General features: G+C 37.8%; 3 protein-coding genes across 4 annotated transcripts; 2 read left to right on the top strand and 1 right to left on the bottom strand.

The window, feature by feature from the left end:
- Window positions 1-1,557: 1,557 nt before the first annotated feature.
- Window positions 1,558-12,110, top strand: LOC107274607. 2 transcript variants are annotated; one of them, XM_015753873.2, is made up of 16 exons: window positions 1,558-2,293; window positions 6,569-6,887; window positions 6,950-7,285; window positions 7,375-7,637; window positions 7,735-8,610; window positions 8,689-8,868; window positions 8,933-9,131; window positions 9,211-9,449; window positions 9,540-9,667; window positions 9,751-10,021; window positions 10,102-10,318; window positions 10,402-10,527; window positions 10,600-10,682; window positions 10,769-10,884; window positions 10,954-11,196; window positions 11,265-12,110. In XM_015753873.2, the coding sequence occupies exons 1-16, from the start codon at window positions 2,170-2,172 to the stop codon at window positions 11,379-11,381; spliced, it is 3,837 nt and encodes a 1,278-aa protein (XP_015609359.1). In that variant the 5' UTR covers window positions 1,558-2,169; the 3' UTR covers window positions 11,382-12,110. The 2 variants fall into 2 exon arrangements, with proteins under 2 accessions (XP_015609359.1, XP_015609358.1); XM_015753872.2 differs by having other exon boundaries at window positions 10,760-10,884.
- A 139-nt stretch (window positions 12,111-12,249) lies between these two features.
- On the bottom strand, window positions 12,250-19,558 carry LOC107274609 (protein N-terminal glutamine amidohydrolase). The gene is made up of 5 exons (XM_025091864.1): window positions 19,181-19,558; window positions 18,924-19,085; window positions 15,678-15,831; window positions 15,337-15,607; window positions 12,250-15,254 (listed from the first exon to the last, which is right to left on the bottom strand). The coding sequence occupies exons 1-5, from the start codon at window positions 19,288-19,290 to the stop codon at window positions 15,100-15,102; spliced, it is 852 nt and encodes a 283-aa protein (XP_024947632.1). The 5' UTR covers window positions 19,291-19,558; the 3' UTR covers window positions 12,250-15,099.
- On the top strand, window positions 17,044-18,571 carry LOC107274610 (isochorismatase domain-containing protein 2). The gene is made up of 5 exons (XM_015753875.2): window positions 17,044-17,105; window positions 17,275-17,653; window positions 17,877-18,020; window positions 18,088-18,273; window positions 18,334-18,571. The coding sequence occupies exons 2-5, from the start codon at window positions 17,525-17,527 to the stop codon at window positions 18,484-18,486; spliced, it is 612 nt and encodes a 203-aa protein (XP_015609361.1). The 5' UTR covers window positions 17,044-17,105; window positions 17,275-17,524; the 3' UTR covers window positions 18,487-18,571.
- Window positions 19,559-19,585: the final 27 nt, after the last annotated feature.

The following is a 19,585-nucleotide window of genomic DNA, read 5'->3' as shown; positions in this document are numbered from 1 at the left end:
TTGAAGGTAATCTCGCACGCAGGGATCCAGTTTTACGGAACGGGTAAAGGAAAAATGGAGGAGGTGCAAACGACGATGAAGAAGACTGAGAAGTAACGAGGGATGGCAAAGAGGAATAAAAAGAGGAAAGAAGCAAAGTATTAAAAACACGTAGAACAATAACGGTGCTGTATAAAGTGGTGAATAATTTTTCAGTGATTTCAACACCAATTTGCACCTATTGTAATTAAACGTTGTCAGACATATTCGAGAAAGCAGTGCATACGGAGAGCAATTGTTATATGCACGTATCAGTATGAATCAGAAAGCTGAACCGATCTCCGGGAGAGAGTTTTGGACAGCGTGCCTGTATGATTCACAATGATCAATGTCATATCTGTGCTTGTGACGCAAATGACTTTTTCGACTGTTGCGCAATCAAACCGAATCCATCGTTTGTTGCTCTTGTAGGAAGTTCGGACTTTTCTTAAGAATCTCAGGAACCCAGCAGGTATCTAACAGTCCATCCGGATCCCAGAATCTGTCGACTTTTTCATTTTCGTTGGAATGCGACCCTTTTTTTTTCTCGCGTCACCCAGGATCCTCTCTTGCTTGTTGCTCATTCAGGAGAAATGCTAACGTGACGTGTCGTATTTTTCCTGTAATATGAACGAATGAAAATAACATTTTTATTTACCTACATTTTAATATCTCATTTGTCTTTTAATCAGTTTACGACGTTAAGTTTTTGTTTAGTTTTGTCATGACGGAATCGTGCGGCACAATGTTTTTGTCACGGAATCCCGTTTGTATCATTGAAATCTTTCCGACAAGTATCACTGTGGTCAAACCGAGCCGGATGTACCGGCAGGATTTATAGAAATATGAAAAGGATATTAAAAAAAAGAAAATATCCTAAACAAAGTTTAGCATAGAATTTAATATAATTTTTGAATGAGCCTGTATCTCTTTGAATGAGCCTGTATCTCGTTGAATTCCACTCAAGTTGGCGTAAATTCAGTCGTGGTTTGTCGTGAGAATTTTTCAAGCGAAAATAACAAAAACAGTTATTACATCAACATCAACACCGTTACGAACGTTTAAATTCACATATAATTTTAGTGTGCTACGAATTACTTAAGAAATACATACGTGTGACGTATTACGTTATATTATTCAGCAGAACTCTATCGTATGCCTGTACTGTCTTCGGACTATAATGTCACCGTGTATATAGAAGCCCGGTACGATTTTCTCCACGTAAAAGATGTACCTATAAAAAAAAAAGGAAGACTTAGCGTAGAATGTAGATAATAGAATGTGGAGGGTTAGTAGCATAGCAAGGCTCAGGTATAAAATTGGGTATAGTATGCTACACTATAGCGACATAGTGAAGTATAGTTAAGTGGGAGAAACAGTGTATGACCGTCTTCGCCACCGGCCAGTGCCGAGTGAACGACCGCGATGCGAAGTTAGAGCAACTCACGAACGACCATCGACCAGTGTTATTACAGTAAATTTATGTTAAACATTTACTTGCCTCCACAATATGTTGTAGACAAACACTAATCATCCTTATGCCGGTAGTTGGATAGTTAGAAACGTAAGAGTGTGAAAAATGTAATTAAAATTCATTGACAATTTCTACAGTTGTCCGTTTTCGATTTCGCCGTCATTAAAAGTTCAATTGTTTCGTGTGTGTTTCTGGTGCACGTATTTCATTCGACGAGGGTTAAATAACATGGTGGATTATTATCGATTGTCAGAACAAGTCCAGGAGTAACAGTAACACGGGACTTCCTGATCACTGTTGCTCGGCCGTGCTCGCTGAAAATTGGAGGTTAACCGAACTGTTCCTGATAAGTGGGTCATTCGACGAGTCTGTGAGTGAGTGCGCGAGTGACTGAGTGAAAAAGAGGAAGTGACGTAGTATAAAATAAAGGAAAAGAAGAGAAAAAGAGTGCGAGGAGAAGCGTGAGAGAGAAGAGGAGAAGTTTTAAAGTCAAAAAGGAAGAAAGACGATGGCGCCGACGATCTTGAAATTTTCTACGGACTGTTGCTGCTGCTGCGATTGATTGTCTGGCCAGAAATCAAAATGGCGACGCTCGGCTAGACCAGATCTCACCGGTATATCGCCCGACGGAGAAGACCGACACCCCGGGGCAGGGTGTCCTTGACATTAACTAGCCCATGGCTAGTGGCCTTGCATGTGCGCGTGTGTGTGCCTGTGCTTTAAGTTTATCGACCTTACAAATGGAGGGACCAACAAGAACAATCATATTGATCCTGGCACTGGGACTTGCTGGAATCTCGGGTAAGTTTTCGAAACTTAATTATTTATGCGTTATGTTTATCTCGTATAATTTAGCTGTTTAATTATTAAAAATATTGGATATCTAAATCAAGTGGAAACGTGGAGACATCGACGCCTTATCTCAATCCATTTATGTTGTTATCGTATAATATTATTCCTGGAGACATTAACGCATGGACAAGCGTGTAACTTTTATTTTCATGATACCGACCGAGTACCTCAAATTCTAAAAACCGTGTGAACCATTAATTTCGTAGTCTCTCTCGACGTGTACTTGCCTCTATGCAATCTAGGGTATTACCTAGATTTTCTGTCAGTAAACTAGGGTATTTGTATATTTAACAAGCTTGCTGTGTCATAACCGCATTAAAACCTGTACTCTGCACTTTAATTAAGGTAACATTAGAGACGTCTAAAATTCTTAATAAAATAAAATAGAACAAGGAAAAATTTATTTTTTTTAAATTTTGACACTGGTCGACCACTAGTAACAAAGTCTACTGGAGAGTTGATCAGCAACCTTTTTTTAACGCTTATGAGAATTTGATATTTTTTATTGATGCTTATTACATCCAGTGCGACTGACCGGTAAAACTATGTGGACGATTTCAGTAAACACTTTCTATACGGATGTGATCGTGAATCGTGATCAGCTTGGGAACGAATTGACGTTTCATTCTCTATTGACGAAATATAGTCTGAATAATATGAGTCGTAGGTTGGAAATGCCACAGGAAATACTGGAGAAAGCTAACGTATACTACATCCTTATTACTATACGTATGTGTAAAGTATACTAAGCTAAGGTGCATACTGATTCTCTTTTAGATCCCCTATAGGACACGAGCTAAGACCCATACTCGCTGACCCGCATGAAATGGAATATTTTACTACATTAAAGATTACATTTTTGCATTGATATTACTACCCTACATATTTACGTGATATATGGTAGTGGACAATAAGAATATTTTCGTATTGTCGCCAGAGACAGTTTCGTATCTTTTTTGTACTTGTTCAATTTTACTTATCGACAATCTATAGCACGTAGAAAAGTTTCTCTCTTTGATATGTTAATTCTCGTGAAAAGAATCTTTCGAGAATAGAGAGATGGGTATGACGCGTAGACGTAGTGTTACTGCAATAGGGAAGAACACCAGCTATGGCGGCTATGACATATCCGGTATACAGTTTCGTCACTTGACTTTCGCCCAACCGCATTAACCGTGAAAGTGTCACGAAATCGCAATGTGTATTATTATGATGAGAAATTCTGGTCTTCAAGAAACTTTTTTTTTTCCATGGATCAAGCGAAACGATTTTGGATTTTCAAACTGATTATGAAAAAAAAAAAAATGGTTGAAATATAATTTTAGGGGAAAGGACGATTTGTCAAAAATCTAAGAAGAATAAATATAAAATCTAACACGTTATTTTTGTATATTCGAGATCATGGAGCGATAAGAAATTTTTTGATAATTTAGATAACTCGTGTATCCCAAATAATTTTTAAAGAAATTTTATCTTTATTACACTGTCCCATTGAGAGATCGTACAAATATCTCGACTGTGAGTGAAAAGAATAAATATTGGGCTGGAATCGGGTCCCGTTACGCTTGCCGTTACCGCCTCGAGAAACTGTCTACACTTCCATAGGTATAAAACCCCCTTGTCGTTTCATTCGCGGTATCTTAAAGGCTGATTCACATATGGCTACCTAAACAGGATTTGGTACTGACCTCAACCCTGCAGACTTTCATACAAGTCCCAGACTCAGGTCTTGTTCCAGTGAAAAAAATAATAATTCTCAAGCAGACAAGAATTTTAGAAAAGTCGTCGTTAAAAATTAAAATGACAAGAAAATAATTTATAAAATTAATCAACGAAATTATCAAGTATAGTTCTATTAATTATCTAAATAAAAGTTAATTGTCTCGCTCACTGAATCTACCTCCAAAATTCATTTTATATTTGTCACAGTGATTTAGCGTTGAAAAAAAATGTATATATAATTTGCAATCGACTCGCCTGGATCCACGTTAATTGCCAAATTTATTAATTCACCATAAAAGCGAATGCAGAAAATCTTAAGGAATTTCACGAACGCGTGAACCCGGCTTTACGGGCAGATTAACTTCCATTTCCTAAGACACCGACTGCTGCACGATTCACCTAGATTCTCACGGGTTTTATTTTCTTCCACGAGGCGGAGACTCTGTACCTCCTTTGTACAGCAACTAAAACCGTAAACAGAGTGATTGCATAGTAACGTAGTAACAAACACATACGGCACTGTACACTCGGGTATAAAAATACATAAGTGAGAAAGCATCTAATTTATATTACAAAATAACTGTAGCAGTACCATAGTAAAATAATTGAAAGGAGAAAATCGTGAGTACGAGTCGTTAGAACGCAAAGAGCTTAATTAGCCTTTCGTAATCGTGTCATCGTTTAATGAGCAATTAGTGATAGACCAACGACCAGTAAATTTAACGACCGCGAAGCTACTGCTTGATTCAGTGCTGTAACGCGATTCGAAAAAAATAATGAAAATCGTGTAAAAATGATTAAATCTGTCAAATTAATTAATCATTTTGATCGAGCTGTCAATTTTTTTATTGATGGGAATTTTTTAAATTACACCATATAGCATAAACATTCTAGCGTAGAAATAACCTAGAAATTCTAATGGTCGGTACTTCGAAACTTCAGACATACTGGATCTTACTCCTTTCTCATGAAACGTAATTGTCGACTTTCTCTTGGTTGGTATATACACGAAATTAAAGATGGCACCTAGGCATATCGTTATCGAATGATAATTTCGTATACCGTACACGGTCAATTATACCGACTACTAGTCTCGATTTCAGTGCAGCATTCGGGCCAGCGATTTTAAATTATCAAGACCCACGAATCTATATCGCTTCTTAGTTTCTCTGAAATTACTTCACGGACTGGTGAATAGGTCCCTTTCGTCGAACGAAACAAGCGAGCCATTGTTCTCGTGTTATCATAAAACGGCTTAACTCGGACTCGCAGGAGTCCTGAATAAATTAAACAGCCGCCATTAGGTTCGCCCTGCTCCATTTAGTTTCTCGTATAAAAATTTCGTCGAGCAGAAACGCGTACGATTAAAAATTAGCCAGGCATACATATATACATATATAACAGTTCCGTTAGCCATAGCCATTCGCGTTAATTCTGCGATACAAACGTTATGACTCCATGGATGAGTCGACTTCGCCATTCTCAGCCATGAGCACGACCTAACACGTTCCTCTGGAGTATGTAAGACCTACGTTCTTACAAAATGTCCGACCCGGTTCGACAGGTGCCCCAAGGCCTTAACCATCTTCGGTGTCAGTGAACTGTTCTCTTATCCAAAAATGACGTCATTATCTTTCGATTAACAAAGCATCTGAAAAGATTCTCTCTTTTTTTTTATAAATAAAAAAGTCATAAGACAAATTATATTAACCTTACGAGTATTGAATAATTCCAAGTACCCAAACGTACATGGTCGGACGCTGCAAGATCAGCTATACGCAGTATATATATGTTGCGTGCCCAGCACACGATGAAACGTTTGATCGTCTGGAGTCAATGAACCTTTTTTATACAGACAAGTTCAGTGCTTTCTTATTGGTCGGACGTATACATAGATGCTATAGGATTGGCTAGGTTCACGAGGACAGTGCCAAGCTAGGGGAAAGGACTGTCGTGAAGTTAGCGTATGATTACACGCGCATCACGTCCATGCATGGTCGACGCATCGGCCCTGGAGTCTTGGGAATGTCAACCGGCCGAGTACCGTTTCTCACGTCGACTGTCTGTCGCAATTATTCTTGGGAGATGAACCGAGAGGGATGTCTTTTTTTTACACCTTACTGAGATCTGTTGTCTCTTGTTGTGACCTCACCTTGGATGCCACTCCGACTAGGAGTCTGGGTATCCATTTTGCCTTTGCGCAAAAAGTCAACACGTCCTTTCGGATGGGTTTTCTAGGTGGTCTATATATAGATATATTGTACGTGTATATATTATATGCATTTATAACGTCCATCGTAAACTGATGACACGTGCGCGACTTCTTCCTGTCTGATTACTTACCGAGGGTCTTGGCTGTCGTTTCTTTGACGTATGGATTAATGACGACTTTGGATTAATGGCTGATTTCAAGAAAATTATTTTATACATCACTGTCATGTAATTTTGTAATTATCATTTGGCCTTGGTAGTAATGGGGTTGTTGATGCTTTTTATTTTCAGGAGCCTCAGCCATACAGACTGATAGGACTTCTTTGAGATCAGCTCGAGATTATACCGTACTAGGTGCTCCTAGTGTTTATTCGGCTCATGAAAGGACTCCTGTTGTTTTTCGCGCTGATGAGACTTCGGATTTTCAACGGACCTTGCCCACGTTGCATCTGGAAAGTTCGAAGAGCTTGGACGATGTTGAGAGGGACGAGACGCATTACGTCACTAGGAGTAAGGGTCCTGAGGAAGGGATAGACGTTTTGACGTCGTCGAAGCACGTTGATCAAATTGATGGGAATAATATTGAAGTCAAGCCTGGAGAATATTTTCGGTAATTATTTTTTGTGAGGTTATGTTTTTGAGGATAAGGATAAAGGCATTGTTCATTTTTAGTGATATAGCACCGACGAAGAGCGAAGACCTGTCGGGGGAAGGACCGGGGGCTCCGCAAGGACGAGGAATCTTGTCGGGGCCCCAGAATCCGCTTGGATCTCAGAACCAACAGCATCATCTTCGAGGATCCTTTCAGCAAAGGCAAAGTCGTCAAGAGACGCCGCGGATTTATAGCGACCACGCACCACCACCTGTCCTCCAGACAGCTTCAGCGGGACATAGACAGTCTAATCCTGATATTCAGGATATTATTACTGGTATAGTGAAGCTTTTGAATGGAAATGTTAACGTTGCTGTTAATACAGGTCGACCCCTTAGACCTATTCAGGCTACTAGGTAAATTTACAATAATTTAAGTTTTTTTAAAAATTTGATCAAATTTTATGTGAGTTAGTATTGAATTACTTTCTTTCTTATTTGAGTAGAATAAATAACAGGGGACCACCAAGAATTTCGGATTCACCACCACCCTTGCCACCTGATTATCATACTCCTGGAATGAATCCACCGCCACCGCCGTCGTTACCGGAACAGCCGTATCCCTTTGAAAAACCTCCAGCTCCCGAAAGACCATCCGTCAATCAACTACCACCGGAACGACCTATGAGGCCATTCTTGAATGGTGTTCCAGTTCCGGAACAGATCGTTCCGCAAGGCAACCGACCGTGGAATAGACCATCCAGACCAGGTAACATCCGAATAGGAATTATCTGACCTCTGACCGAATTTCGAAGGGTCTACTAACCTAATGACACGAATAACAATCCATTCAATGGAATTTACAGGAAACAACAGACGGCCAATTCCTCCTTATAAACCATTACCTCCGATAGATGCGACTTTCTTTAATGACAAGGAGCACAGTGAATTGGACAAACCACATTTCGAACTGAAACCGGAAGTTACCGACGTAGGAAGTAAGCTGGAGGCTGATGAAAGTACTAGTAGCAAACCGGAGATGGTAACTCGATCAGGAACAACAGAAACGACGACAGAAGCTGGCAAATTAGTTGCTACTAGTGATAAACAGTCAAATCTTGAAAGTACAACAAAGAAATACCATAAATATCAACCTCCATTGAAGGAAGACAAGATCGTCTCAGAAAATACTCTTATCTTAGGCGCGCATCAACAATCTTATCCAATTCCAAATTATGAGGGAAATTTATCGGATATGAATTCCACTGCTGAAATGCATTCGCCTGAAACAGTCATTCCTTTAGAGGGACATCCGGAAGTCGATAAAGCTAAGAGTAATAAAACCGAAGTCACGAAGGATCAAAATCCATCAAAGCATCGTGAAGAGGCTAATGACGAGGAACATGTTCCTGCAGTCACATCTAAGTCTATACGAAATACTGTGTCTCAAACTACTTTAAATATCGAAACCAGTTCATACGTTCAAGTTATAGAGCCGACGCCATCGATAATGGAAATTCAACCAACTGTTATTCCCTTGGAGGCCAACGAAGAGAAATCACCATCGTCTATGGAAACGGAAATGAAATTGGAACCTAGTAAAAATGAGAACTTACCAAATCTTGACACTGCACTGACCTCTGCTACACCTGTTGATGGTTTACCTAGTTTTACTAAACCTCCATTGATTGCGGATAAAACACATACGCATCCAAGTAGCAGCACATTCTCTAAGAGTCCAGGTATAAATTGCAATTTATCATTATGAGTAGTCTATCTGTGAAGTAAACAAGAGTTTGTCATTTTAATATTATTTTCAGCACCTACAGATTATTATCCTTATCGACCCAGACCTGGAATCGTTTTGGACGATACCCTGGATTATACAGGATCTCCAGGATTACCCACTCAAAGACCCTATCCTCCATCTCGATATCCACAGAATGGTGATATTTTCGATGTCACTGTGTCTGCTATTCAGGGACCAGGAGGAAGTTCAGGTAAATAAGGTCTTAATTTTGTTTGAAAATGGATTAATAAAGAAAATATATTTTTGAACATTAGGAGAGAGTGTAAGGGTTCCTGTAACTCCTGGCGGAAGTGACGTCATTCTGACATCCGCAGTAGAGGGTCAAGGTTTTGTCAGTATTGATGGAAAGAGGACTTATGTTAGTCTCTTCGATAATACAGACCCAAGTTCCGGTCCAACCCCCGTCCAACCTCAGCCTACAAGAACCCAGCCTCCACAGGTCATTGGCACAGGGTAAGCCTCTGAACCTCGTAAAATATTAAACACCCTTTGTTTCTAAGTTTACATAATTTCCAATTAAAAATTTCTACAGGTATGCTGTAGCCCAACCTGATCCTCCACCAGTATCTCCGAAGCCCAGTGCGCCTATTAGAAGACCTACTTTCCATAGGAGACCCACACAACCACCAGTGAGAATAGATACTTGTATTGTTGGAGACTCCAGTACTTGCGACGGAAGTCAACACGAAGCATGTGCAACTGTTCAAGGCGTATCCGCATGTCACTGTAAACCTGGTTATGCGAGACTTCAGCATTCACTACCTTGTAAAAGTTAGTGGAGACTGTTCAAACTTCAATATTATTTAAACGATAAACAGGAAAAAATATTTAGATATGTCTCAACGTCCGGTATCTTTTCAGAGATTATCAGTATCGTAGTTTCTATGAGGGTTGACAAGATCTACGATAAAAAGATTGTTTGGGACCTAGAGCTTAGTGACAAGGATTCTGACCCTTATCAGACACTTTCATACGAAGCTAACAAGGCAGTAAGTAAAGAAATAAAGAAACTGAAATATAATGACCTATACTTTCCTTTTCTCGTATTATCAAAAAGTATTTCTTTCTCCAGATTGAATCGGCAATGTCGATGACACCGTTCTCCGACGAATACATGGGATCTTTGGTGAATAATATTTATCAGGGTGACGTCAGTCAGGGTCAGGGTGGTGTATTTGTTAATGCAACGTTGAAACTCACTTATGAACCACGAACTGCTAGACCAGCTCTAGCTGGTGAACTTCAACGTCATCTTCTTGGTGTAATACATAGAAGAAATAATAATATCGGTAACAGTGCGCTCTACGTCGACAGTCCACCCGGATCAATATCAAATCTTCAAGGTAACATCCTGCCCCAGGATACGTAGTCTCATGATTGCTTAATACGATAATTTTTTAATCCAATAATTCTTTTATTTTAGACTTAGATGAATGCGTTTCGTCTGAACTGAATGATTGTCACTCTTCAGCAATCTGCACGAATACGTGGGGAGGATTTACTTGTTCCTGTAATCCAGGACTGAAGGACCCTCATAAAGATGATCCTAATGAAGCTGGTAGATTCTGCTTATCTTGTCCTTCTACTCATTGTAATAATAGGGGCACCTGTTCGTATCAGGGTGATCAGATGCAATGCACGTAAGTAAACACGATTTAAAGAACAACCAGCAAGGAATATAAATTATGAAAACTTAATTAAACTATTTAATTATTATTTATAGATGCACTGGAAATTATTATGGAGCTCAATGCGAAGTAGACGGTGAAGTTTTAGGGGTTGCTATAGGTGCATCAGTCGCAGCTTTGATCATAATTGTCTTGACTCTGGTGTGCCTTGTAATGTGGAGGTAAGTCTAACCTAATTGTAATTGATAATTATTAAATCAAATGAGCAATATTAAATATTTATATTCTTATAGTCGAAGATGGTCACGTGAACAAAAGGCAGTAGGATCTCCCGTGTATGGGTACATGCAGGGTGGAATCCCAGGAACGTTACCAGGTAAGAATATAATTACACTGATCATTTTTATAATTCAAATAAATATGAATTTTATTCAATTTTTTAATTTTTATAAGGAACTTTAGCAAGGGTGGGTTCAGTTGGTACTCTAGCATCAGTTAAACAAGGACCCCCAACAAGTTTGCCACCCTATATGTGGGCTCATATAGCAGACCATATGGCGACGGCTAATCTCTATGCAGTGAGTTTATTGAATAAATGACTTTTACAAATGAAGAAAGTTTAAACTAATGTATTTTATTAACTACAGACAGAACCAATGGGTCCAACGCGACCAAGTTCGGCCATGTTTGGTTATCCAACAATGAGCGTGCATGGAACATTGCCACCAGTTCCATTACCAAGATTACAAGCGCCACCAAGACCTAGACAAAGACATCAACCAGAACCAGACAGTTCGGATTCCGAACCGCAGGACAAAGACCGAGCAGATTTGATTCCTCAAAGCGGTGGCTTCCACGTTCCAAGGCCCAAATCTCGCTCCTCTCTCGCAGTTAGTTTATCTCAGTAATTAAATTCAACGAAAATTTATTTGAATATAATTCATTAATCTGCTTTCAGAACCAGAGTGGTATTTATTACGACGTTGAGTACGACCAGAGTGACTCGCAGCATCTTTCCAAGAACAATATACCTATGTCTACCTATAGTATGGCCAGACCTTATTACAGAACGTGAATTGAAAGTAGGATTGTTAAAAGAACAAAAACTTCAAAAAATCTGACACATCCAGTCGTAATCAATTTTGGGACTGGCAATCGGCTTGATTTCGACGGATTCAAGTATTGTTGAAATAGATATTGGATGAAGAGTTGAAAAACGCCGAAAAAATATTAACGTGAGAGACGGTACGTCCTGCCAGAGACGTCTCTTGACATGGCTATGTCTTCTTCGTGAAATTAACGTTTATATGTTAAGAAAGAAAAAAACTGCTCTCGGCATTTAGCAGACCGTGGTTTTGCGTGCCTTGGTTTTCTAGCTCAACAAGACAGCTGTAGTAAAAGACTAAAAATGAATTATTTATAACACTTATATAGATATATTACGTTATGGCGATGTGCTTAAACACAGGCTATTTAGATCGTAACCAATTAAAGATACCTAATAATGATAGCTCAAAAAAAAGAACGTGGAATTATTTATCAAGACGCATTTGGGATATCTTAAGGAACGACTATCTTTAATTTTTTTTTATCATTCCACGGTGATGGTTCAATTTGGGTATGTTCCTTAAGATTTCCTATTAAGAGCGACTGGACACGAGAATAATCGTAAGTTCTTCATTTTTATTGAGAAAGTACTCACGTCAATGTGACTTTTCAATTTTGTAATTAATTATCGTACACAAAGATAGTAGGAATAATTATTCTTTTTAAATTTAATGCAATACACTGTCGACGAATCAAATTGAACTGAGTTCTTTCTTTTCTCCCCTTTGCCTATACCGATCAATGAATCTATCAAGTGTACTAGCGTGGGATTAAACAAGACAGGTCGGATGGATATTGTGAAGAAAATTGGTTTTACATTCAGAAAAAGATTAGACTTTCAACTTCCAGAATTGGAAAGCTGGAACAAACGGAGCGTCCATTATTTATTATTATTGTTGTCCAGACGATAAAGAGTTTCAATGATGAAGTTTGTGATTTCTAATATAGACATTATCAGATAGAGACAGAAAAAAGAATATTCGTTACAGATAAATTGAAGTGACAAGTTAAAATTAATGAACAACCGGCATTTGTAACGCCGTAGCAAATTACAATAAAGCGAGATCAATTAATTTTCGCGTCGTTATCCGGTGTTGGCAAATCACAGAATGACGATGTTAATCTTTAAAGTCACTCAATGGCGACAGTTATAAAAACATTGTATAATCGCAGTTTCACCATCAACGCTCGTATAGATATATATATCCAATTCGATACAATATAGTTACAATATATCATTATAATAAATATGAAATGTTGATAAATATATCTGTGTATATATATATAATTTGTTTTATGATATACAATTATTTTTTTTGATATACGTCGAACGACAAAGGTTTTTACCCCTCCTGACAAAATATTCATATACCAATTTCATTGATGAAATTCATTAATTTCTCATCTATCAATATATATATATATATATTTAATTAGGAATTAATATACAAAATCTAACCGAAATTACGGTCAGCATCTCATTATTATAATTGAGAATCCTCGCATTAATCTTTTCGACGCCGGGATTCATTTATTTATATAAATTACGAGAGTACGATAGTAACTCGAAAATTTGACTTATCAGATGTTCTTTTCTTTCGAAGAAGCATAGAAAGTTCATATTAAATTTTCCTTTTAATCCAAAGAGAAAGAATGAGTCTCGTTCGACGTAAACATACGAAGTATCGTTTATTTTTTGTTCATAGAATTTCCTGTAGAACTCTCTCACTGACTTACAACGATATCAGTACACGTTTGCAAAGTGTCTTGGAGTCTAGATAAATTTGAACGATAATGAACCATACAAGATAAAAGGTGAAGAAAATCTTTGGAAGGCAAAAAGTGTGACTGAACCGTGAATACTGTGTATACGAAGACGATATTCGGCATTGCGTTACAGTGAAAAATTGATCTAGCAAAAGTTGTCAAGTTAACGCACAACCGCCATTTGCTCGTTAGGTTAGGTTCGAAATAAGGTCTATAATTTATTTTAATACTAATAAAATAGCGCACTAAGATACGAGTTATAATTTTCAAATACTTTTACAAGACCTCTTACGTCAGGTTAGAATCGAGGGTGTATCAATTCTTGAATTTCACTTTGATAAGAACGTTTTAGCTAACTCCAATTACTTTATTGTAATCAGATGATTTCGTTGTCGAGATCGCTAACGCGCGCAGCCAGAAAAATATATTCGTTGACTTGTGTTAGCTGCTCTTATTTCGATGTTGACAAAATTGGTCGTTCTGTTGTGTCACGGTACAAATGTGTATGCGGGTGTAGCTGAGTTTAATTAGCCAAACAATGCCACTGGCTAATTATTCGCCTAGAGCATTTAACGTGTACCCAGTGTAAAATTAATGATCGATCGAACGAGCAAACGCGCGGTTATTTTGAATTGTAAAGTACAAACGTTATAGACAAGTATGTATACAGGTATTCTTAGTAGGTATACAAAGTAGAAAGTAGAAAGTATCACATGAATGACAATAATCGTAATTTAATTTACGTTATCCTAGATCTTAGCAAACAAACTTTTATTTGTTTGCTCGCATTGTGTATATTTATATAATATTTACGATATATCAATCGCACAATCATTTAATTAAAGCGCATCTAACGCGTCAAACAATCATTGTCGAGTATATGAATTGTTGCTAAATACATCAGTCTTTGAGACAAGGGTTAATCAATACAAATTTCAAGAGGTCGAAGCGTAATAAAAAAAAGGGGTATACAGTACGTAAGTCTTTGCGACAAAAATGTATGACTGATGGGAATTAAATGTGTGTAAAATATCTAACGGATTGTTAATGTTATCGTTTCTTATGAAGTTATGTGCTGCCGTTAATTGTAATAATATCAAGGACTCGAAAGCTTTTGTAAAGGGGGATATAAAATGGAGGGGTAGACATTAGATATGTGGATAAAAATACAGTGATAAAGCGGCTGAGAAAAATGTGAAAAAAGCATTACGGTGGCGATAAGAATCTATCCATTTTTTCATTTTCATTTTAACGCGCAAGTGAATTTCGATAGAGAGATTCAAGTCTTTTTGGGCCCCTGGTATTTTTTTTGTTTTTCATCTTTTTTTTTTGAGATGGATAGAGAGTATATTTAATTTAATCGAGTGTTAGATTAAAAGCGAAGGATTACGTTTTAACGACTTGACGCTTTTTTTGCGTTCGATTTGCTCATTTTTGGACTGGAACCGACATTACCGTAAATGTGTTTCGTCACGGTGAACATATCCAATTTTAAAAAATTCATTATGCATTGTGCAAATTTCAATATATTGAAACGAGTAATTTGCAAATTTTCTGCATAAACATGTGAGAATTAGACATATGGAAATGTAGAAAATGTAAATAACCGTCGATAAATTATTTCAATATTTTCCTTCCTTAAAGCAAAGAAATTTCGTATAATCTTCGAATATAAAGTAGCAGAAGTTTGTCGGTTCCAAATGAACATTGTGACCTAAAATAATTAGTGCATCAGCACAGAAATCGCCATTTGCGTTGAACCGTTGACAAAAGCTGGCAATTCTTTAATAGATTTCCACAAAACTCTCTTCTCCTGGGACAAGATCCTACCAATTTCCTTAGGCCGTACGAATAGTATTCAAATTTCAAATGGAATCAAATTGGGATCGCTCCGTACAAAACCATTATGAGAAATTTATTTAAGTCGGTGTAGCTTGTGGCTGAGGGGGTGGTGGCGCCACAGGCGTAACGCTTGGTCTATAAAATCTATTGACTAGCTGTTTTAAACTCATAATGACACCTAATCCAGTCCCTTGTTCCATATTGATAAATGTATCCAGATTGTCTTTGCATGCTGAAAAAAAATTATCCAACATAAGTAAAACTAGTTCAGCGTCCTATAAAAAATTCAATCCCATAAAATAAATGTCACCTACTTGGTATAGAAATTGGCGGATAATCCGGTGGAGTTTTAATCCACGTGCCATCCTCGCGTTTCATGTGATGTCGATCCGATGCAAATTGTTGTAGGTAAACACTAGCAGGAACAAGTCTGAATCTCCTATGATATTCTGGGCGCAAAGCTTCATCCGACCTGAATGTTTCAGTAGCGTATTTCCAAAAGTGAGTAGGAAAGGGTAAAGCGCTATCAAGATCATATACAACGGCTCTTTCATCCGGCGCGTAGATAAGTATAACGTGATAGTCCTGAAAGCGAATAATATTGAAAGTGTATCTTGAATATTTTACAAAATAGCATCAATAAAAAAAACCCTACCCAGACAACCAGTTTATCCTCATCCTTGCCAGCACGTTGTCGCCACAGGGGTACGCTACGACCTGGATTACTTATAAAAGCGACATGACAGTGTTGTAGCTCAGCTCCGTGTTTAGTAGCAACCTCCTGACAGAGTTTCCACACATTCTCTTCACTGTAAGTCCGAGCAACGCATTAAAATATTCCCGAGGTCATAATAGACGCGCTCGTTAGGGGTTTAGCGTGACATAATAATAATTTCTTCAGTAACCTCCAAGGTCAAAGCAGCGAGATTATAAAGGGGTCGAAGTTAAGTGCTATCATAAGAATCGCTAATGCACTAATTAGCCATTACGAAGTGCGATTAGCATGAAACGTCCAATTAAAACATAAAATTCGTCCCATGCAATGTTTCGCCAGTTATAAAATAAGTTCGCGTGATTAAACTCCGACTCTCGTGTTTCTTATCTTCGTGGAATACATTATTAATTGCAATAAAGATTACTCGCATATTCGCGCCGTCGAAAAGTACACCAACAGCTTACAGCCAATCATCATTTTCACTGCTTCGCGCTATTTTTTAAGTCTTATTGTGTGAGAATAATGATTGGCCGAGCGAATGGGTATGAAGATGTCTTTCCGAATCTGTGGTCGACAAGAAGTCCGAATGGCATGACGCTGAAAGAGATATCTGATTCGTCGAAATATTTTGTCGCCAAGAATTCGGCTAATCAGAAGAGTGTTTTTTTTGCGTCACATACGATTCAAATGAACGCTAAGACGGAAAGGCTAAAAATGGCGCTGTATCTAGTAGCTGTTCTCTGTATCTGCAATGTATCGATCCAACGAGGGATCTGCCGCAGTATGACACTTTTATACAAGTAAATTGATTAATCGTTAGTTTAAGCTGAACGAATCGCATAAGTAGTCTTACCAATAGCAGCTCGTATACACGCAATCCGATGCCTTCGTGAATAAAGGCACCAGAGGTTTTGTGTTCCCGGCAACACGAGGTTCCACGGCCATTCTTTGTTTACAAACTGAATTTTACTCGACACAAATAGCTAGAGCAACGCGTGTTCGATGCCTAGATCAAATATAGATTTAAACTCTAATAGATTTCATTGATCAGCATAACGATCAAGGAGTATAATCATTCGCGAAAACAATTTAAACGCGACGGTGTCCGGTACCGTATGTACGGAACATTGTTTGACTACTGCTAGTTGCGGCCTTTACCAGCCGACTTGTTTCTGGAACGTTGTGCAACGCGCAAGCCTCAGGTACGTCGTTTTAAATCATACTGAGGAACGGTAATAGGTTAATGTGGGGACGATAATTTTCTAGAGCTTTTTAACGCCCACGTTTTTTAGCCACGTTAGTAGTAGCCATGCGCGAAGACGTTAAATATTTGCAGACGGAGTTGGACTGTCGGAAATAAATAAATTGGTAGGTGGACGTGCGATTTTAATAAGAGATTAATGGCTTTTACGTATCGCTACCGTCTACAGTATATTTATTCAACCAATCGTAAAGAACCGTACGCTATTTCTCATGGCTTGTTATCGTTTCCATTGATTTGCTTTTGAAAAAAATATTTAGATAATTTATTTGATAGGCACTTCTGGGCCTCTGCTGCTTAAGAATTTCTACTTGGGTCGTTACTGGTTCTATAAGTTACGGGTATTGTAAGGCGCATGTCTGAAATGGACGATGCAGTGGGATCAGTGGAGTGAGGCCTCTTTAGACCTCTTGGATATAAAGGTTTTTCACGGATCACAGTTTCAGTTCTGTATGTTAACTGAAATTTGTGCGCATCGACAAGTATCTCATCTAGAGTGTATCTCTTGAAACTTGTATAAAACGAAATGTCGATCAATGCTGCAAAAGCATTCCTATACCAAGGGAAAACGGCTTTGCTTATTTGTGATGTTCAGGAGAAATTTGTTAAAGCTATTTTTGAGTTTGATAAGATTGTCCACAACTCTACGAAATTGGTAATCATTTGTTTTGGTTTTCATTTATATAGTATTTGTATGGTATACTTATGTTAGGGATATGAATTATGTTAGACATTTTTATTTGTATGATATACTGGAATATAGTATGTTTATCCATGTATGATATAGACATCTTAGGTTATATTTGTATTATTGGCAAATTATGTAAGATGACTTTTAAAAAAATGATATTGTTCATTATAATTTCTTTTGCATTTAGATAAATGCATTTAAACTCTTGGAAGTGCCTACGCTTGTTAGTGAACAAAATCCTAAAGCCCTTGGAAAAACTATTCCACAGTTTGATATTAGTGGTGCTAAAGGGCCCTTTGCAAAAATGACATTTAGTATGTACACACCTGAGGTGAGTTTAGGGCTGAATTAAACTGGTGATAAGTACTGACAGATTTGATGGAAAATGGTATATTTAGATATCTAAAGAAATATCCACATTGTGCAATGGCAGTCCTCCTGAGGCTATTGTACTTATTGGAGTGGAAACTCATGTTTGTGTTGAGAACACTGCAATTGATTTAAGACGGCATGGATTCGAAGTACATACAGTAGCAGATTGTTGTTCCTCGCGTACTCAAGAAGATAGACTACTTGCATTAGAGGTACTTATTGTGGTATATGACTCATTAAACATAAGTGTAATGTGAAAATTATTTTGACAGAGAATGAAGCAAATTGGATGCCATATATCTACTTCGGAAAATGTAATTTTTAAACTAATGGCGCATGCTAAGCATGAACAGTTTAAGAAGATACAGGCTCTCGTCAAAACTCCTTCACAATATACTGGCCTGGTTGCAATTTCAAAAATATAATTTTTGTATATATTGTTACATATGGTTTTGTTAATACTGCATTGATAAAGAATTTTTTTGAAAATAAAGTTGTTACTATAAACGATCTCTCATTTCAATTCCTCAATAATGGCAAATTTTTTATTTTAAAGTTTTATTACAAAGGTTAAAGATAATTTTCATACAAAAGGAACATGATCTTAAAAGCTAAAAAGGTACGTCAGTTTGTTCCAGTAGATCCAAATCCACCCACTCCTCTTTCTGTATCATCCAAACTTTTCAATTCTCTTAACTCTGGATAAACAATTTTTTCACAGATCAGTTGAGCCACACGGTCTCCTGGTGCCACCTTGAGGTCCTCATCGCTGTGGTTAAATAGGACCACACCAACATTTCCTCTAATAATACAAAATTGTATTTAGCAATCTTCAGCCATGCTATCAAAATAAATGACCTACCTATAATCAGCATCAATTACTCCAGCACCAACATCAATGTGATTCTTCCATGCCAAACCAGAGCGTGGAGCAACTCTACCATAAGTTCCACTAGGAACTTCAATTTGCAAGTCTGTTTTAATCAGTTGTTTTCCTCTTGCAGGAACTACATATTCATAGGCACTATCAATCAAGAAAATACATGTATTTATTAATTCAACAAAACATCAGTATACATAAGTACATCGAAATTACCAGTCAGCATGCGTTTTATTTACCTTCGTAAATCATATCCAGCAGCAGCAGCAGATCCTTTCATCGGCGCGAATGCTTTCTCGGATAGTTTTGCAAATTTTAAAATGCTCTGTGCACCATTTATCTGCGACATGATCAAATTCTTCTAATAGCACACTCGTACTTATAAGTGAATTAATGATGGCTCGTAGTGCCAGCTAGTTCAGAAAAGGCGGGAATGTATGTACAACCGGAGATGAGTGAGTTTTGTGGTTTCTCCGTCTAGGTGGCCCGTCGATACCAGAATGTATGTATGTACAGCAGAGATGAGTAGGGAGATGCACAACGCTACGATTTTAGGCGATACCAAAATTATGGCGCTGAATCGTAGCGACGAATCTGGAAGTACGATTATGTGATTATCGCCTCCGTCGACAAAGTATATCCCG

The sequence above is a fragment of the Cephus cinctus genome, unplaced genomic scaffold (genome assembly GCF_000341935.2).
Source record: "Cephus cinctus unplaced genomic scaffold, Ccin1 Ccin1_scaffold3441, whole genome shotgun sequence".
NCBI classification, from domain to species: Eukaryota; Metazoa; Arthropoda; class Insecta; order Hymenoptera; family Cephidae; genus Cephus; species Cephus cinctus.
Note: the sequence above shows the minus strand (reverse complement) of the source record. Positions and strands in the feature narration are given on the sequence as shown.

What these genes read in the sequence shown, in the direction of transcription:
- LOC107274610 (XM_015753875.2), top strand. Translation starts at nt 17,525, where the DNA reads ATGTCGATCAATGCTGCAAAAGCATTCCTATACCAAGGGAAAACGGCT. An exon ending in TCCACAACTCTACGAAATTG is followed by an intron (nt 17,654 to 17,876) that starts GTAATCATTTGT and finishes TTTTGCATTTAG; the next exon opens with ATAAATGCATTTAAACTCTT. An exon ending in ATAGACTACTTGCATTAGAG is followed by an intron (nt 18,274 to 18,333) that starts GTACTTATTGTG and finishes TTATTTTGACAG; the next exon opens with AGAATGAAGCAAATTGGATG.
- LOC107274609 (XM_025091864.1), bottom strand. Translation starts at nt 19,290, where the DNA reads ATGTCGCAGATAAATGGTGCACAGAGCATTTTAAAATTTGCAAAACTA. An exon ending in GTAATTGATGCTGATTATAG is followed by an intron (nt 15,832 to 18,923) that starts GTAGGTCATTTA and finishes TCGGACTTACAG; the next exon opens with TGAAGAGAATGTGTGGAAAC. An exon ending in AGGATAAACTGGTTGTCTGG is followed by an intron (nt 15,608 to 15,677) that starts GTAGGGTTTTTT and finishes ATTCGCTTTCAG; the next exon opens with GACTATCACGTTATACTTAT.
- LOC107274607 (XM_015753872.2), top strand. Translation starts at nt 2,170, where the DNA reads ATGGCTAGTGGCCTTGCATGTGCGCGTGTGTGTGCCTGTGCTTTAAGT. An exon ending in CACATTCTCTAAGAGTCCAG is followed by an intron (nt 8,611 to 8,688) that starts GTATAAATTGCA and finishes TATTATTTTCAG; the next exon opens with CACCTACAGATTATTATCCT. An exon ending in GGGACCAGGAGGAAGTTCAG is followed by an intron (nt 8,869 to 8,932) that starts GTAAATAAGGTC and finishes TTTGAACATTAG; the next exon opens with GAGAGAGTGTAAGGGTTCCT.